The sequence below is a fragment of the Coenobita brevimanus genome, chromosome 23 (assembly GCF_032717465.1).
Source record: "Coenobita brevimanus isolate Jiangsu-jjx chromosome 23, ASM3271746v2, whole genome shotgun sequence".
NCBI lineage: Eukaryota > Metazoa > Arthropoda > Malacostraca > Decapoda > Coenobitidae > Coenobita > Coenobita brevimanus.
This window is the reverse complement of record NC_136976.1, coordinates 53,085,032-53,102,221: the sequence shown is the minus strand read 5'-3', so window position 1 is coordinate 53,102,221 and position 17,190 is coordinate 53,085,032. Positions and strand designations below refer to the sequence as shown.

General features: G+C 41.1%; 1 protein-coding gene and 1 pseudogene across 1 annotated transcript in view; one reads left to right on the top strand and one right to left on the bottom strand.

Annotated features, from left to right (window-relative positions):
- The window catches only part of LOC145392974 (importin-4-like), a 332,091-nt gene that overhangs the window by 162,989 nt on the left and 151,912 nt on the right, over nucleotides 1-17,190 (bottom strand). The window contains exon 9 of the mRNA XM_080267268.1: nucleotides 10,417-10,530. Within this exon, the coding sequence (XP_080123394.1) occupies nucleotides 10,417-10,530 (114 nt within the window). The remainder of the gene's footprint in view (nucleotides 1-10,416; nucleotides 10,531-17,190) is intronic.
- LOC145393158 (5S ribosomal RNA) lies at nucleotides 16,419-16,537 on the top strand (annotated as a pseudogene).

The window sequence follows — 17,190 nt, the reverse complement described above, 5'->3', positions numbered from 1 at the left end:
TATGCCGCCAAGCAGTCTTCAATTCACCAGTTTTTCAAGCGAACTGAACACCGAGCCACAACTTCAACACTAGTTGCTGCCTCATCCTCATCGTCAACCCTTGACTCCCTATCTTCAGCCCCTGACTCCCCTGCTTCAGCCCCGGACTCCCCTGCTTCAGCCCTGGACTCTCCTGCTCCGATCCCTGACCCCTGATGCAGTGCCTTCCACATCGCAACCCCAGTAACGAGTCAAGTTGATGTCAGAAGGTATGTAGTGACACATAGTATGCATCTTTTATTACAGTACCATACAGTAATCGGTCATTTTATCACTAATTTTGCTGTCCGGGTGAGAGAAAAAAAAAAAAAAACATCAAACTTGATGTTACAAATGCTTACATTATCGTGCTGGTAATGATGTTATTTCAATTTTATGGCAGTAATTTACAGTAAACTTTAATGTATGATGAAGTATGAAAAGTGCTTGAATATAGGAATAAAATGTGTGTTGGCAGTATGCACGTGTGTAAGGACGGGAGAGTGAGGGAGCGGCAGCCAGACTCAGTTGTGGGTAAGGCAGTTGTGGTGTAACTCTGCTGCCATGACGATGAGAAGTGCTGTTACCGCAGCGAGTGAGCTACTGTGACGAAGACTCTTAGCTAGTACAACTTATATTTTATTCAATAAATATCATCAGTTCAAAAGACTATGTTTCTTATACATACCTGTTATAAGATTATTACATGTACAGTATGCAATGTATGGCTGAAAAATCTGTAAGATGCTTTGCAGTAAGTATAATCATACGACGTACTGTATAAAACTCGAGTTACGTTCAAAATCGGCTTGCGTCATGTCTCAGGAACGGAACTCTGACGTAACCCGGGACCTTACTGTATTTCAAAAGGGAAAATCGTTCCGATATACGAAATTTCGAATTATGAAAGATTTTTTTGGTCCCTATCCCTTTCGTATATCAAGGACTCACTGTATACAGTAAAACCTCGATATAACGGACTTCAATAGACCGGAATTCGCTTTTATTGGACTCGAGGAGCTACTGGACTAAATTCCTATATACTGTATTGGAAAAAAATCTGATAAAGCCAGAAGCAGTCTGGACTGCCTGACCACTTCAGCTATGTTCACCACAATAAGGTAAGTGCATGACATGTTTATCAATGTACAGTACAGTATTATTATACATATTATACTATTTGATTAATGTAGTGAAATTTTAACAGAGTACAGTACCTCATTAGTAGTCGATACAGTTTAAAAACCGTTCATGGGATCCAGATTAATGTCTGATATATCAGAAAATGTCCGGATTAGCAGGGGGAAGTCCGGATGTTGCAATTACTGGAATTTCGCATTTTTCGGAATGGTTTGGGGCCCAATTAGTCCGTTATAATGAGGTCTTACTGTAATATAAAATAACACTTTTAGCCACTCTCATATGATTTCACTGTGATTTGGGTGTGTACTGCTTCGTATTATTTACGAGACAGAGGGGGGGAGGAGGGCAAGAAACCGGTTTAGACCAGCTCATCAAGGGGTACGAGAGAGAGAGAAAGAGAGAGAGAGAGAGAGAGAGAGAGAGAGAGGCAAACCGGTTTAGACCAGCTCATCGAGGGTGCATGAAAGAAAATAAATACTCCCAGCCCATCCTAACTTTTCCCCTGATGAATTAATGGCATTAATAAATGAAGTGGCCAAAAGGAAAAGTGTTATATTTGATACACTGGATAATGCCATCACTAAAACAGCCGTGAACTGTGCCTAGGGTAATGTTAAGCATGGAGGTGGAAATTTCCACCAAACCACAAGACTATTGCCATACAAAATGGGGTTACAGCCACGTTACCTCATCACAATAATTGCAATAATAAAATAAAACACATCTAACCAGTCTCCTATGATTTTGTTGCAATATTCCAGTGTTTACATTTGACTTTAGCAGAACAGTAACGACTTGAGGAAAATCATTACAAACTTTATCAAACTTCATGGATGACTTTTATTACCACTAAACTTTTATAAAGCTTAATGACATAATGTCATGAGTCATTTCATAGCATTGCTGCACAGTTTGCAACCGCAAAAATGTTCGCTAGCAAATGCGTTTAGCATTATGAATTTGCTGATTATTGCAAAAATGTCACTAAATCAATTGTATTTTATCAAAATAATTCACAACATAAAATAACACTTTCAGTCACTTGTATGATTTCAGTGCGATTTGGGTGTGTATTGCTTCGTATTATTTACGAGAGAGAGGGGGGGGGGGGGCACAAAACCGGTTCAGACCAGCTCATCAAGGGCTACAAGAGACGGGGGGGGGAAACCAGTTTAGACCAGCTCATCAAGGGTATATGAAAGAAAATAAATACTCCCAGCCCATTCTAACTTTTCCCCTGATGAATTAATGGCATTAATAAATGAAGTGGCCAAAAGGAAAAGTGTTATACAGTGGGCTCGCACAGTGCGCGTCACCGCACTGCACGATTCGCCTTGTGCACGAGTGACCAAAAATCATAACCAAAAACCCTTTAAAGGCGAGTTTATCGCACAGAACGCGAGGCAGAGGCAAGGAGTGGCTCAAAAATGCCATTTTCTACTAGTGCGCGACCACCCCTCACAGAGCGCGTCACGTGTCGTCATGTTGATGCGCAGAAATTCCCGGGCATTCTACTCCGCAGCTTGGGGTACAAGGGAGCGGGCGCGCCATAACAGTCCTGGCTCGTGCGCTGTGCGGATCCGCTCTCTACAGCTAACCTGTCATGTACAATGTGTGGTGTTTTTTGTGCTGCCTGTACTTTGCTGCAACATGGCTCCAACCCCAAGAGTAAAGAAACTTCTGACGCACATCACCAAGTTAAAGATAATTAAGATGAAGGAGGAGGGTCAAGGAAACACGACTATCGGGAGAACCCTGGGACTGGCTGAATCTACAGTGAGAACTGTGTGGAAGAACCGTGAAGCCATAAAGGCTGTAGTGAAGACGTACGGTGCCTCTGACCTAGATGGCCGTTCGCGGGTGGGAAATCGTGCTATGATATTAATGGAGCGCTATCTTGCCACCTTCATAATGCGGAAAGAAAAGGAAGGTGTTCCATTCAATGGAAGATTTATTCGGAACCAAGCCCAGCTCTTTTACAAGGCTGCAGCTCGAAGGTTAAAAGTGGAAAAACCGTTCAGGGCATCGGTTGGATGGCTGGACCATTTTCTCAAGCGCAAGGAACTCCGTTACGTGAAATTGTCTGGTGAACGTGCCTCTGCCGATGAGCTGGCCGAGAGAGACTATCCTGCAATATTTAAAACGATTATTGAAGAGGGACAGTACACCAAGGACCAGATCTACAATATCGATGAAACGTCCTTATATTACAAGGCCATGCCAAAATCAACTTACATTGCTAAAAGACAGAAACAAGCCCGTGGTCGCAAGCTCCAGAAGTGTAAGATGACGGTAATGTTCGCTGTAAACCTGTCTAGGAGCCACAAGATGAGACCAGTTGTTGTACACACAGCTTCACATCCAAGGTGCTACAAAAACCTCACGAACATGGATGCATGTGGCGTGTATTGGTATAAGTCCATAAATGGTTGGATGACCGGGAACATTATGGCAGACTGGTTAACGAGGCGGTGTGTCCCTGATGCGAGAGCCAAGTGTCGGGAACTGGGCATTCCATTTAAGATGCTCCTTGTGCTTGATAACGCACCAAGTCACCCTTCATACCTGGAAGATCTTCACAAGGATTGTCGTGTTGTGTTTCTGCCGCCCCGCACAACATCACTAATGCAGCCACTCGATCAAGAAGCCACTCGATCAAGAAGCCACTCGATCAAGAACTAATCACCACAGTGAAGCATTTCTACCATAAGGAAGTGTACGACTACCTACGCAGGAAGACTGACACACAAGAGGAGCTTCATGCCCTACAAGAAGATCACAACGAAGACCTTGATGAGGCATCTGCTCCCGTTCCATCTCCACCAGCACCTCTATCCCGACCTACCACAGATGCCATGACTGTTGAGGCATTTTGGCGTAACTTTACGGTGAAGGACGCAGTTGAATTTCTCCTTCAAGCCTGGCACCAGATTACACCTGCAACGGTGAACCATGCGTGGCGAATGCTTGTGCCTCACCTGTGCATCACCCAGGAGACGGCCATTCAACCACAGGCCTATGCTGAGGCAGCAACATTGACAGCAGCACAAGCTGTACCAGGTTTCGAGGACGTTACATTGGCGGACATACTAGAAGTGCACACTGCTACTGAGGAACAACCTCCCGAGGAAGTGTTGCAAAGGATAGACGAGGCTGACGCCGAGCCCGACGCCAGACAGAGTTAAGTTGAGCAGCCTAGTGTGATGGAAGGCAGGACTGAGCTGTGTATGTCAAACATTAGCTAGATCCTTGCTGCCGTGGATAAGCTCAAGGAAGAGGCGAAGGCACAGGAAGTGAGCAACCTAAGAACAGAGGAACTTCTGGTTGGTATCGACAAACTCTTCCGTTTCTACACAGACAGGCACAGGGAAGAAATAAACAGGAGAAGACAGACGCTCATAACAAGCTACACACAGCGGGCTCAAGTTGGAGAAATAGCGGAACCATCGACATCGTCTGCTCCTGTTCCTGTTGAGGATGAAGAGGATGCAATGTCAGAAGTGTCAGCATTCAACTTTGAAGAGTTTATGGCCGAAGTGAGTGACTTGGATGCTCCTGGGGAAGGTTATCAAGAGGAGTCTGTGGAGGGAAGTGTTGGTGTGATGGGGAGTGCGGCGCTGTAAGTGTTGCTGCGCCTCGGAACCCCTGTTATTTATGGTCATCAGGCCTGTTGTCTAATGTTGGTAAGGTGACTACCCATATTTTTGTTATTGTAGCTATAGCTTTAGTACAATGTCTGAAACATATGACCTTTATTATGTCTCTAAGGTCCAAAAAATCTCCAGGTATGAGGGGGTACCGCCCATATGTAATTATTCCCATACGATTATGTATTCCTAGTACGCGAATTCCCAGTGCGCGCGCGCGTGCACCGCCCAATCTCTCGTGTACTGTGCGAGCCCACTGTATTTGATTCACTGGATAATGCCATCACAAAAACAGCCATGAACTGTGCCTGGGATAACGTTACATTTGCAGTGAACAGTGTCAGCAGAGTTCAATGAGATAAAATGCTTTAGTGAATCCAGCCCGGGTACTGTATCCACCTGCGGATATTTAAAACCATTTATGTCATATCCATCCACAGATATTTAAAACTGATATGTTAAAAACGCAGATGTTAAGGGATGACTGTACTTACAATACCAGGACAATGGAAGAAACTCAACATACTCAAAGGCGAATTTTGATTCCCAATTTCCCAATGTGAGGTTATGATAAGTTAAATTACTGGGTACAGTTAAGCCAGATTTACTTAAACACTTAGGTTAGAAAAGTCCCTTCCACCACTACGTTAATGAATCAAACAACAGCTGTCACAGCAGAACAGCTTAAAACAACGGAGAAAGAGATTTAGCAAGAAACGTTCATTTACCAACTCAGAAATAATCAGAAAAATAAAACAGACTATCAGGAAGAACAGATTTGGTAAGGTGCTTTTACTACTTAAAGCAAAGCGTATGTTTTGCCCCCTCAATAGCCGTGAGTTCAGAAATTTGCGTGCTCCTGTGGCCGGCCTCGGGACCATTCTTTTCAGTTTTAAAATCAATTATATTTTCTTACAGATGTGAAAAGACTCATCTGGCGCACCTGGCCTCCCCCCCCCCCAACCCACCCTGTGATTTGCTATGATTCGTGAGAGAATTAATAAAATTAGGGCTCGTGTTACGTTACCACGTAAACATCAGCAAAAACATCTGACATTAAGTGAACGCCTGACTGCTTGGCATGGTAGAGTAGGATCGTGTAAACATACCAGTGACCTTCATTCCCTCCCCATAATTATTCGCCGTTTTTTTTATAGCTCGCCCTAACTCAATGTCACTGACGTCGGTACAGCGAAGCGTTGTTTGAGCCTGGCGGCTATGAAAGGGTTAATGGAATACATTATTGTTTGTATCAATGCTCTCTTTCACACATACACATAAGAACGAACAAAAGAATGAGCAGTAAATTCACACTTAACTTTAAGGAGCAGAAATAACTGCTCAGTCGGTCCGAAATGTGTTGGGAAGAGCGATATCGAACGAACAATGTGGAACTGAATGGTAACTTATGAGAACTTGTAGAATGAAAGTAATTTTTTTCTGATTAGCAAACACTTTTGTTCCATTTCGTCTCCTAAAATTGTCTATCTATCTATCTATTGCCAGATGCCTCAATCCCATTTGGGGTGGCCACAAACAAATCGCCTCCATGTCGCCCTGTCCCCCGCCATTTCACTGCCCTACTCCCAACTCACACCCTCTTCTCTCATAGACCTCTCCACCCCATCCCTCCATCTCATCCTCGGCCTCCCCTTCCCTCTTCCCCTCTCCACCTCACTCACATACACTCTCTTCGTCAGTCTTTCACCCTCCATCCTCTCCACATGGCCAAATCACCTCAGTGTGTTCCTCATAATGCTTCCTATCACATCCACATTCACACCACAATGCTCCTTTATATCCTCATTTGTCAGCCTGTCTCTCCATGTGACTCCACAGGCCCCTCTTAAATAACTCATTTCCACTGCTCTCACTCTTGACTTGTTTTCTTACAACAATGTCTAAGCTTCACTTCCATAAGTTAGAGTTGGTATCACAATACTGTCATGTAGTAACTTTTTCACTTCCATGCTCACTTCCCTGTTTCTTATTACTGTTTACAGAGAACCAGCAACCTTTCTTCCCTGCTGTACCCTATCAAGCACTTCACCCTCCAAACCTCCATCCTTACTCATCACACTACCCAAGTACTTAAACGTACTCACATTTTCCAATTCCTCACCATCCAACCTTGCTGTACATTCACTGACTTCACCTCTCTCAAAGACCATCACTTTACTCTTCCCTACATTCACCTTTAGATTCCGTTTCTTACACACTCTCCCAAACTCATCCACCAAGCCTTGCAGCTCCCCTTCGTCTTCACTCAACAACACAGTATCATCTGCAAACAAGAGTACAGGGAGTTTCCAAACACTATCCTCTCTCACCAGGGCCACTCCAACATCCACTACCCTACCTTGTACCTCTTTTATTACCCCATCCATGTACAGATTGAACAACTGTGGAGACATGACACATCCCTGTTTCAACTAAACCTTCCGAGAGAAAAATTCGCTCAGTTCACCATCCACGTGCACTGCAGCCTTAGCACCATCATACATACTCTTCACAGCGTTCAACAACTTCCCATCTACTCCATATATTCTTAATACTTTCCACAATCCTTGTCTATCCACCCTGTCATATGCTTTCTCTAAAATTGTGAAACTCATAAATTTTCGTCACAGCATACAGCCTAAAGACCTTACCAATTCATATTCCTCTAGTTTGTTTTCTGTATTTTTCTGACTGTTCTGGGGGTGGTAACTTATCTTTCCTTGCTGAAAATTTCCTCCCTTATTATCATCGCATTCCTTAAGCCGTATATACAGTAATCCCGCATTTTTTGCGGATTTTTTGTCTACGGTTTTGCCCTCTCACGGATTTTCTTAGCATTAATAAGTTCAACTAAAATATCCTTGAATATACAGAAAACAAAAAATTTGAAATTCCCGCAACTTCCAATTGTAGCGCGGTAAACTCACGCCACCCTCTGTCCCTTTCCCGCGGCCCCTCTGCCAGTGTTACCATATCTAGCATAATTTTATTCTTTTAGCATAATTTTGATAAAATTTTCGAGTCTGGAATATTTTTTAGCATATTAGAAGTTTTAGCATCATTCTAGCATAATTTAGAATGGAATGGAATATTTTTGGAATAATTTTATAAAAGCTACAAATCAGAGAGAGAGAGAGAGAGAGAGAGAAAGAGAGAGAGAGAGAGAGACGAATAAGGTAAGAAGATGTAAGGTTTGAATAGTTGGTTACTTTCAGTTTGGGCTTGGTTGGGTTGGATTAGGTTAGGTTAGGTTGGATTAGGTTAGGTTAGGTTAGGTTTTAGGTTAGGTTTGGTTTGGTTCGGTTAGGATAAGTTTGAGCTTTGTATTTTACCCATGAAACCTAGGTTTTTCCGATGGATTTTGGTATGATTCATTCGATTTTCAGCTTCATTTCAGTCGCAAATGACCATTTTCTGTGTTTCCCCCCCTCCCTATAACCCCCGATTCCCCAAAGATCCCCCATTGTTGCAGGGGGATGGGGGGGTCATATCTCAAAACCTGGTTATTTCCGACGGAAATGATGCTCAAAATTGGATGAATCACATCAAAATCCATCAGAAAAACGTAAGTTTCGTGGGAAAAAGCAGTATGGGCAGAAAACCGATATTTACCCTCTTACTGTATGTAGGTTCATTTTAATATTTTCATAGTAAACAGTACATAATTAATATGTAGCATGAATATGTATAGAATTTTATCATTTAGCTTCAAGTTAGCATAATTCATTTTTTACTTGGAACAAATTTGCTCAATCTAGCATAATTTTTTCACTGCCCTAGCATAATTTCGTTGTTTGGGTATGGCAACACTGCTCTCTGCCCCGCATTCCTCAGTCTACGTCTGACTGCCTCACGTGTATGGTGTTCTTGTAACCGCACTATGATACAAGCCTCTTGCCTCCCACTTGCTTTCCACATGGCCCCAGGACGTAAGCCAGCCTCACCAAAGGCTAATAATACAATTAGTAAGAACTCCAAAGTGACAAAACGATCAAGAAAAGTTATGACCTTAGCAGAGAAAATTGTGTTACTGGACAAGCTAAGAAGCGACCGTGCGAGTGTTTGCTATCACCAGTTAATGCATCTTTTCATTTTGTACTGTTTTGTGAATAAATGTGTATATAATTGTGTATTACAGTACGGTGTTTACGTTTTTCCTTCATAATGGAGTATGTGCTTTCAATCTTGTAAGAAGGTATTTCGGGATGAGTATGGAGGTTTCGGGACAATTCGCAGTCACAACAAACACAAGATAATTCGCCTTCATTAATGAAGATAGCTATGGGTGACGCTAGAATATAATTCAAAGGCGACTATAGCGAGGAAGAAACAAGTTAATTATTGACTAAAGGTGCAACTAATAAATAATATCCTGAACCTACGCTACTGAGCATAGACTTTGCTGGATCCCCCTGAAATATAGTTATTAAAGTATTGAATAATTAATAATAAGTATATTTATAAAAGTATTGATTAGTATATTTATAAAATAGCGGGGAATCGTCCAGGGTGCGAATTGTTCTGAAGGGGAATCGTCCATGTTTTGACAGGGAATTGTCTGACGGCGAATTGTCTCGCAATCAGTATGGACATGGACTGTGTGATGGGCAGCATGGTGGACACAAGTGCAAGATTCAATTGTTAATAGAGTATTCGCGAATTTAAATTTTCGCGGGGGTTACAAGAACGTAACTACTGCGAAATATGCGGAATTACTGTACAATTGTTTCTGGTATAATGGAAGAAACTTACTCAACGTACTCAAAGGTGGATTGCATTTCCCAATTTCTCAGCTTTAGCCCAGGTTAGGTTAGGTTAAATTATTAGGTAGTTATGCTAGGTTAGGTTATCAGGTGCATCACCAAACTCCACCCCACCACTCTCGTGATGAGTTGTGAGCACGTGTGAGTGGGGGGTAGACTCATGCTCGTTTACCGGTGGCTCGCTTCCCAGCAACCAGATGCTTGCTAATTAAACTGGAGCTATCATACAGATAATTTCATGTATTAAACTGCCGCTGAACCATTTGGTCACAGCCCGGATATACTGAAACCTGGATAATTGAGCTTTCACTGTACTGTACTGTAACAATACGATAGCCCCACAGAGACAGTTGTTTGCCTGTGGTTAACTGGTCTGCTCAGGCAGCCAGACCAAGGCTGAAAAACAACTTTTCAAACTCATGCCCTACCAAAGTCTTACATCCTCATGATAATGTGGAGTCAATCATGTTTTCATGCAAACCTTATGTGGCATTAACACTCAGACCTATGTTTCTTAATAAGACCTTTATGGCACCAGTCACCTCACTAGAGCCACTCTACCATCTACTTCCCATACACTTTTACCCTTCTTTTCTATTTCAACACCCTGGTACAGTACTTAAAACACATCCATAAATTCACATCTCTCCTCTCACCAGCACATCACAGTCACTTCCTCTCCTCTCACCAGCACATCACAGTCACTTCCTCTCCTCTCACCAGCACACCATAGTCATTTCCTCTCAATACCCACCACATTATGCCTATCTAAATTTACCTTCAAACTCCATAGTTCTTAAAATAACTCACCCTTCCATTCCTTGCCAAACAGCATGGTGGCATACCTGAGTAAGGTAGTTGAAGAGAACTGGAAGAAGCTCAGCGTGGTATTTGCTGATGTCTGGTTGCAGATGTTCAGCAAACTGGCCAAGAGCAAACAATGCACTATTTCTAATAAGCTGGAAAAAAAAAAAAAAAGTATCATTAGAACTCTTAACCTTCTTGGAACTTATATGTTATTTACCCATATGAACTATTTCTCATGCTGGAGGTTCTCTCACATATCAAATGCATTACAAAGTCTACCATTTTAAACCTGCATAACATGAAGTGCACTCATATGTGCATGACTTCTGTCATACTACCTTCACAACAACTGTTACTATTGTATTCCAAAACATTTTTAAAAATATTTTTACAATAATAAGGTTAAAAGCACGTATGCATTGTACAGTTGTTCCCCAGCTTATGAACTTCTGGCCAAGAGTTGGATTACAACTCAAAAACTCCTTAGGTCAAAATTCACTATAGTCGCGGCGCATGACTGAGGTTGTCAATATCGTACCCTGGCAACCTACCATTCAAAAGTGCATCCGATTTCGTATCGTATTATACAAGAATCATATTATTATGCACAAATATATTACCGTATTACGTAGCATGTTAGACGCTGCAGTGTGAAAGACGCACCCTAATTCTGGAAGGGAAGCTCTGAGAAAAAAAGTATGACGACTAAGACTACAGAAGGGTTGCTTGATATAAGTATTTTTCACTAAAATACACACTCACCTTTCAGAACCTCTGTTCAGTACTGTATATCTGTCTTTGGTTTCTTTATTTTTATGTAAAAGAAGGGTACAAGACATGAAAACAAACAACCCCTTCCTTAAGTAATGTTACTTCATTCCCTGACACTATCTTAACACATTAGTCTCTCTCTTCAGTACTGTACATATATGTTTGGTGTCTTTATTTTTATGTAAAAGAAGGGTACAAGACAAGAAAACAAACAAACAACCCCTTCCTCATAAAATGTTATCCATACCACGACGCCATCTTAACACTACCGGTTTGTTTATGAAATATGAAGTGTCGATTCCTTTAGTAAAGTAATTTGAGACGTGAGGTTCATCTCTATTAAAGTACACTACATATGTATCAGTATATAGAGATGAGTATTATTTTTCGTGAAGTGAACTTAAAAAACAAAACTCAATAAAACCAGTTCTTTCATTCACTTAAGAAAATAAAAAGGCCATTAAGTGAAGGAATACACTATATCTCCAAAACAAATGCCTGCGTGTGTGAACTTTAGAATCAAACAACACAACCATGTTTTCAAAAATCAATTACAAGGAATGTTTACACCTTTTTATGTATCCTAAAAGTACCAGAAGCCATCCTACCATGGGGTGATCGAATTTCCATATCGCTAGGAACTAAACTGCTAAATTGCTAAACCGCTAATAATGCTGTAATTTCGGGAAGCATTATTTAATGTTGCAACTTTTTCCCATTTTTCACTAACAGTAATATAAGACTGCTTCCTTCTATGATGCTCTTGTATCAAATGAAACAAAATATCAGTAAGAGATGCCAGCCTAACAAGAATTTTTGAATTTCCATAGACAGACGTCTGTTACAATGACTCAACAAAAGTCATGCTAGCCAACATCTCCAATATGATTCCCTTGCTAGTTAGTGATTGGATAGCAAGTGATCATTATTGCCCTTCTGAAGGTTAGCAAGGGGTTCAGAAGTGATCATGTTCTGAGAGTTGAGGGAATGCTAGGTGCTAAATTGCTAAACTGCTAATAAGCTGTAATTTCAGACAGTACTGTTTAATGTTGCAGTTGTTTTTCCCGTTTTTCAGTAACGGTAATATAAAACTGTTTCCTTCTATTATATTCTTGTCTCTAATGAAACACAATATCAGTAAGAGAAGCCAGCCAAACAAGGGTTATTGAATTTCCATATGAGACAGACGTCTGATACAATAACTCAACAAAAGTCAAGCTAGCCAACATCTCCAATAAGATTCCCTTGCTAGTCAGTGATTGGATAGCAAGTGAAGTGATCATTATTGCCTTTCTGAAGGTTAGCAAGGGGTTCAGAAGTGATCATGTTCCGAGAGTTGAGGGAATGCTAGGTGCTAAACTGCTAAAAAGCTGTAATTTCAGACAGTACTGTTTAATGTTGCAGTTGTTTTTCCTGTTTTTCAGTAACGGTAATATAAAACTGTTTCCTTCTGTTATATTCTTGTCTCTAATGAAGCAAAATATCAGCAAGAGAAGCCAGCCAAACAAGAGTTATTGAATTTCCATATGAGACGTCTGTTACAGTGACTAAAATGTCATGCTAGCCATCATCTCCAGTATGATTCTCTTACAAGCTACTGAATGGATGGCAAGCAAAAGTGATCATGACTACATTTCAGAAGGTTAGCAGGGAGTTCACCAGTAATCATGTTAGCCTGCTAAAGCACTGTGTATGCTAGATGCTAATTTGCTATACCGCTAAACCCCCGGACCGTCACATGGCCAGTTGTAAACAAACCCTAAATTTTTTCTTAAGCCTGGGTGTTTCTAATAACAAAATCTGAGTATATACACAAGTGAATGTAACTTTTTACAATAAATCAAAGGTGTTTATACTCTAAAAAAAATACTTGACTGCCAAACAGTGAGGTGATCCTCTGTATAGGTGATTCTGCTAAATGGAGCCACGGTAGTCTCGCCTCCAAGGACCCATGGGAATATTTGAAGATGATTTTGAGACAAAAAAGTGCGTCTTCCACTCCACGAAGTACGGTAATTGTGTGTTCTCTGGAAGAGGGGAAAGTGCCTCGAGAATGGAAGAGGACAAATGTGGTACCAATTTATAAGGGAGGAAACAGAGAAGAACCCCTGAATTATAGACCAATGTCCCTAACCAGCATGGGCGCAAAATTGTGTGAGAGAATTCTGAAAGATAGATGGATAAAATATCTGGAAGAGATGAATATTATGGCTGATAGTCAGTTTGGATTTAGAAGTGGAAGGTCATGTGTTCCCAACTTGTTGCGTTTTTACTCGAGCGATTGACGTGCTACAGCAGAGAGATGGTTGGGTGGATTGTGTGTTTTAGATTTGGAGAAGGCCTTTGACAAGGTACCTCATAAGAGACTAATGTGGAAACTAGAGCATATAGGAGGACTGAAGGAGAACCTCCTGGAATGGATGAGAGACTTTTAGTGCGACAGACAAATGAGGACAGTAATAAAGGATAGGATGTCTGGATGGAGGGAAGTAACAAGTGGAGTCCCACAGGGCTCGATGTTGGTGCCAGTAATGTTCCTGATTTATGTAAATGATATGGTAGAAGGAATGAACAGTTATGCAAGTCTATTTGTTGATGATGCAAAGATCTTGAGGAAGGTAGAGGTTGAGGAGGATTGTAAAATGCTGAAGGAGGATCTGGATAGGATAAACAAATGGAGCCGGATGTGGGAAATGAAATTTAAAGCAAAGAAATGTAAAATATTGGAAATGTGTAAAAGTACCAAGAGGCCATCACTGAATTATTTGATGGGTAATGAACCAATTACAAAAGCGAGAGAAGAGAAAGATTTGGGAGTGCTGGTCCAGGACAGTTTGTCACTTGAAAACACATCAACAAGGCAGTTAGAGAGACATATAAACTCCTGACTAATATAAGTGTAGCTTTTCATTATATGGATGAGGAGATGATGAAAAAATTGATAGAGGCCATGATTTGCCCCAGGTTAGAATATGTAGCTGTAGTGTGGTCCCCACACAAAATGAAAGATGTAAACAAGATTGAAAGAATACAAAGAACAGCAACCAAGATGGTACCCAGTCTGGCAGATGTCGTAAAGAGAGAGGTTGGAAAAGCTGGATTTGCCTTCCCTAGAAGGCAGGAGAAAGAGAGGAGACATGATTGCAGTGTTCAGAACCATGGTGGGAGTAGATAAAATTGACAAAGAAGATCTGTTTTTATGGGATAAAAGAGTAACAAGAGGACAAGGAATGAAACTGAGGAAGCCAAGCTGCTTGAAGGATATCAAGAAATATAGTTTTCCCTATAGATGTATAGACCTGTGGAATAGCTTGGACAAAGAGATCATCCAGTCAAAAAACTTAAACAAGTTTAAAGCTAAATTTGACTTACTGAGAAACAGAGACGGGACCCCATGAGCATAGCTCATTTCCTGTATATCACAATTAGGTAAATACAATTAGGTAAATACACACACACACACACACACACACACACACACACACACACACACACACACACACACAACCCCGTTATGTTACGACGCTTTATGCGCTCCGCACTAACTCACAGAGTGTCTCTGTAGATCCCTAGATACCAGTGATGGAAACATTTTGAATTGACTGTGGAAGTAACTGAGAAAAAACTGACATTTTGATATAATATTTATAATTAAACTTAACTAAAAGAACAAGAAATTTGATGAGAAATATCGTATCCACAGGAGCAGAAACTGATAATCAAGAATGGTTAATTGTGAAATTTTGAATTCTCAGACAAACTACACCAATAGCAATGCTAGCTCACAAAGTCGGTTGGGAGAAATACAAGAAAAAAGGGTCGTGTGGTTCACGATTGAGAGTAGAAGAACTGGGGTAAACATTGCTAATCCAGTCCCTCCAGTCTTTCTAGGGGTTACTATTCAGGTCATAACCCCAAGGCTGCTGAGAGCTCTGAGCTGCGTCATGCCCTGGTGTGGCTATTTTCCGTTAACATTCATTAAGAGCCTTCTGGGAGGTTTGTAGCAGTCTGTCGACTGGTCCTTCTCAGATGCTTGCAGCAGCCAAGGGGTTAAGCAGAAAAATAAGTGTAAACTTGTGCAGCCTGAACTAATTTTACATTTATTCTCATTTATTTCTTCATCTGGTTATTAAGGGCTTTCGTCACTACAATACTTTCGTGGATCAATTAACCACACTTAAGAAAGTCTGACTTCACTGGAAAAGACTCATGTTAACGCTTGACACCACCACCAACACTTCCATTTTTTTAGAAGCCACAGTTAGGGGTTAAATGTAAATAAAATGAGAAAAGAATTACACAAAATACATGGATCACCACCAATACAAACAATGAACACGTAAACAATCCAAGTGATCACAAAGTACACTCAACACTATCTGTGACTGCCCAGTAAACTAATCTGATGGGAACGGGAATTTCAAGTGCTGCCTCTAAATTTTTTCCACATTAGATGAGGTGCCGGACCAACCAATGCTGGAAAACCGGTGTTGCACCTGTGTATAATTTTATACCCCATGCTTGAAGTAAATCTAATCATTAACATAAAGCTCTAAGAACCTGCAAATAATGAATCCTGTGATACATGAATTCATGGTGTATGGATGCCCAATACACAGTGACCATACACACATAAAGGAACCCATTTAGTGCTTTAAACCTCTTTCCTGTCACTGCCTTACATATACAGTACTGTACTTTATCTCTTACAATATAGTAAGCATATCCGTAGTACTGTACTTTACGTCTATACTGGATTACACAAAGGTGTATTAACCCATTAACTGTGATGAGCAGCCACAGCTGTTCTGAGGTGCACTGCTATATAGAGCTGCAGCATTAGGTTGAAAATTTAATATTCTACATGCTGTTGATGTGTACTGTATGTATATATATCTATATCTATATCCATATCTATATCTATATCTATCTACCTATTTATCTATCTAACTATCTATCTAAGAAATCATAGTACAGTATATCACAATGTCTGTTCTTGAAATGCCATTCATTAATATGAAATCATGTTTCCCTTGTTTTTCAGGACCAGTTGGATGCATTTTGGCATGGAATCACTTAGATCTCTAAAGTAATCTAAGGACATTTCTTTGCACCAAACATTTGTCAGTTCAGTTTTGAGGTTGTCAAGATAGGGTGTCTACTTCTCTGCCATTATTTTCTTCTTTCCCCAGCAGTTTTTTATCGGATTTAGATCCGGACTATTGTCAGGCCAGTCAAGGACCGCAATCCGATTATCCTGAAGCCATTTTGTTACAGCCATACGACGTTGAGTACACCGCTTCCCGTCCGATCAGCAAAGTTAAGCAACGTTGGGTCTGGTTAGAACTTGGATGGGTGACCACCTGGGAACACCAGATGCTGTTGGCATCCCTATGTGTCAAGTGGGGTTGGTGGAGGATTAGTGTGCCTCCCTGTAAAACAATTAACTCTAAGCCCTTGGCCACCCCGTTTGGAATACATGGCGTCTGGCAATGAATGAATGAAAAAATTTTGTTACCTTTCTTGATTTGTGACATGGAGCTGAATCATGAATGAAAAAGTCGCACCCATGAATAGCAAAAAGGTCAACAAATGATCTTTCAGAATTTGAATGTACCAGCCACCATTCATCATCAAGTTCTTAGGAAGAAAGGAGAGGCCTCCCCTTCCCACTTCACCTGAGAAATACCCCCATACCATTACTGATTGTGGGTGGTTAACAGTCGGCACCGTGTAAGCAGGGTCATATCGACTATGGGAGGCAGGGCAACGAACCTTGGCAAAACGCACCTGCAACACTTGAAATGTGCTTTCAACGGAAAACATAACTCTTCTCCACTTATCCGATGTCCAGTGTGCATACTTCTTGGCAAACTGAATGTGCTGCTTCTTCATGCGGTCAGTGAGAAGCGGTTCCTTGGCTGTGGTGTGGCTTGGCAAACCCAGCTTCTTCTGCAAGCGGTGTTGGATAGTTGGATAGTCTTGTAAAAGCTGGGGATTTATTCTCCTCAATTCTGCTGCTGTCAGTTGAGGATTCTTGA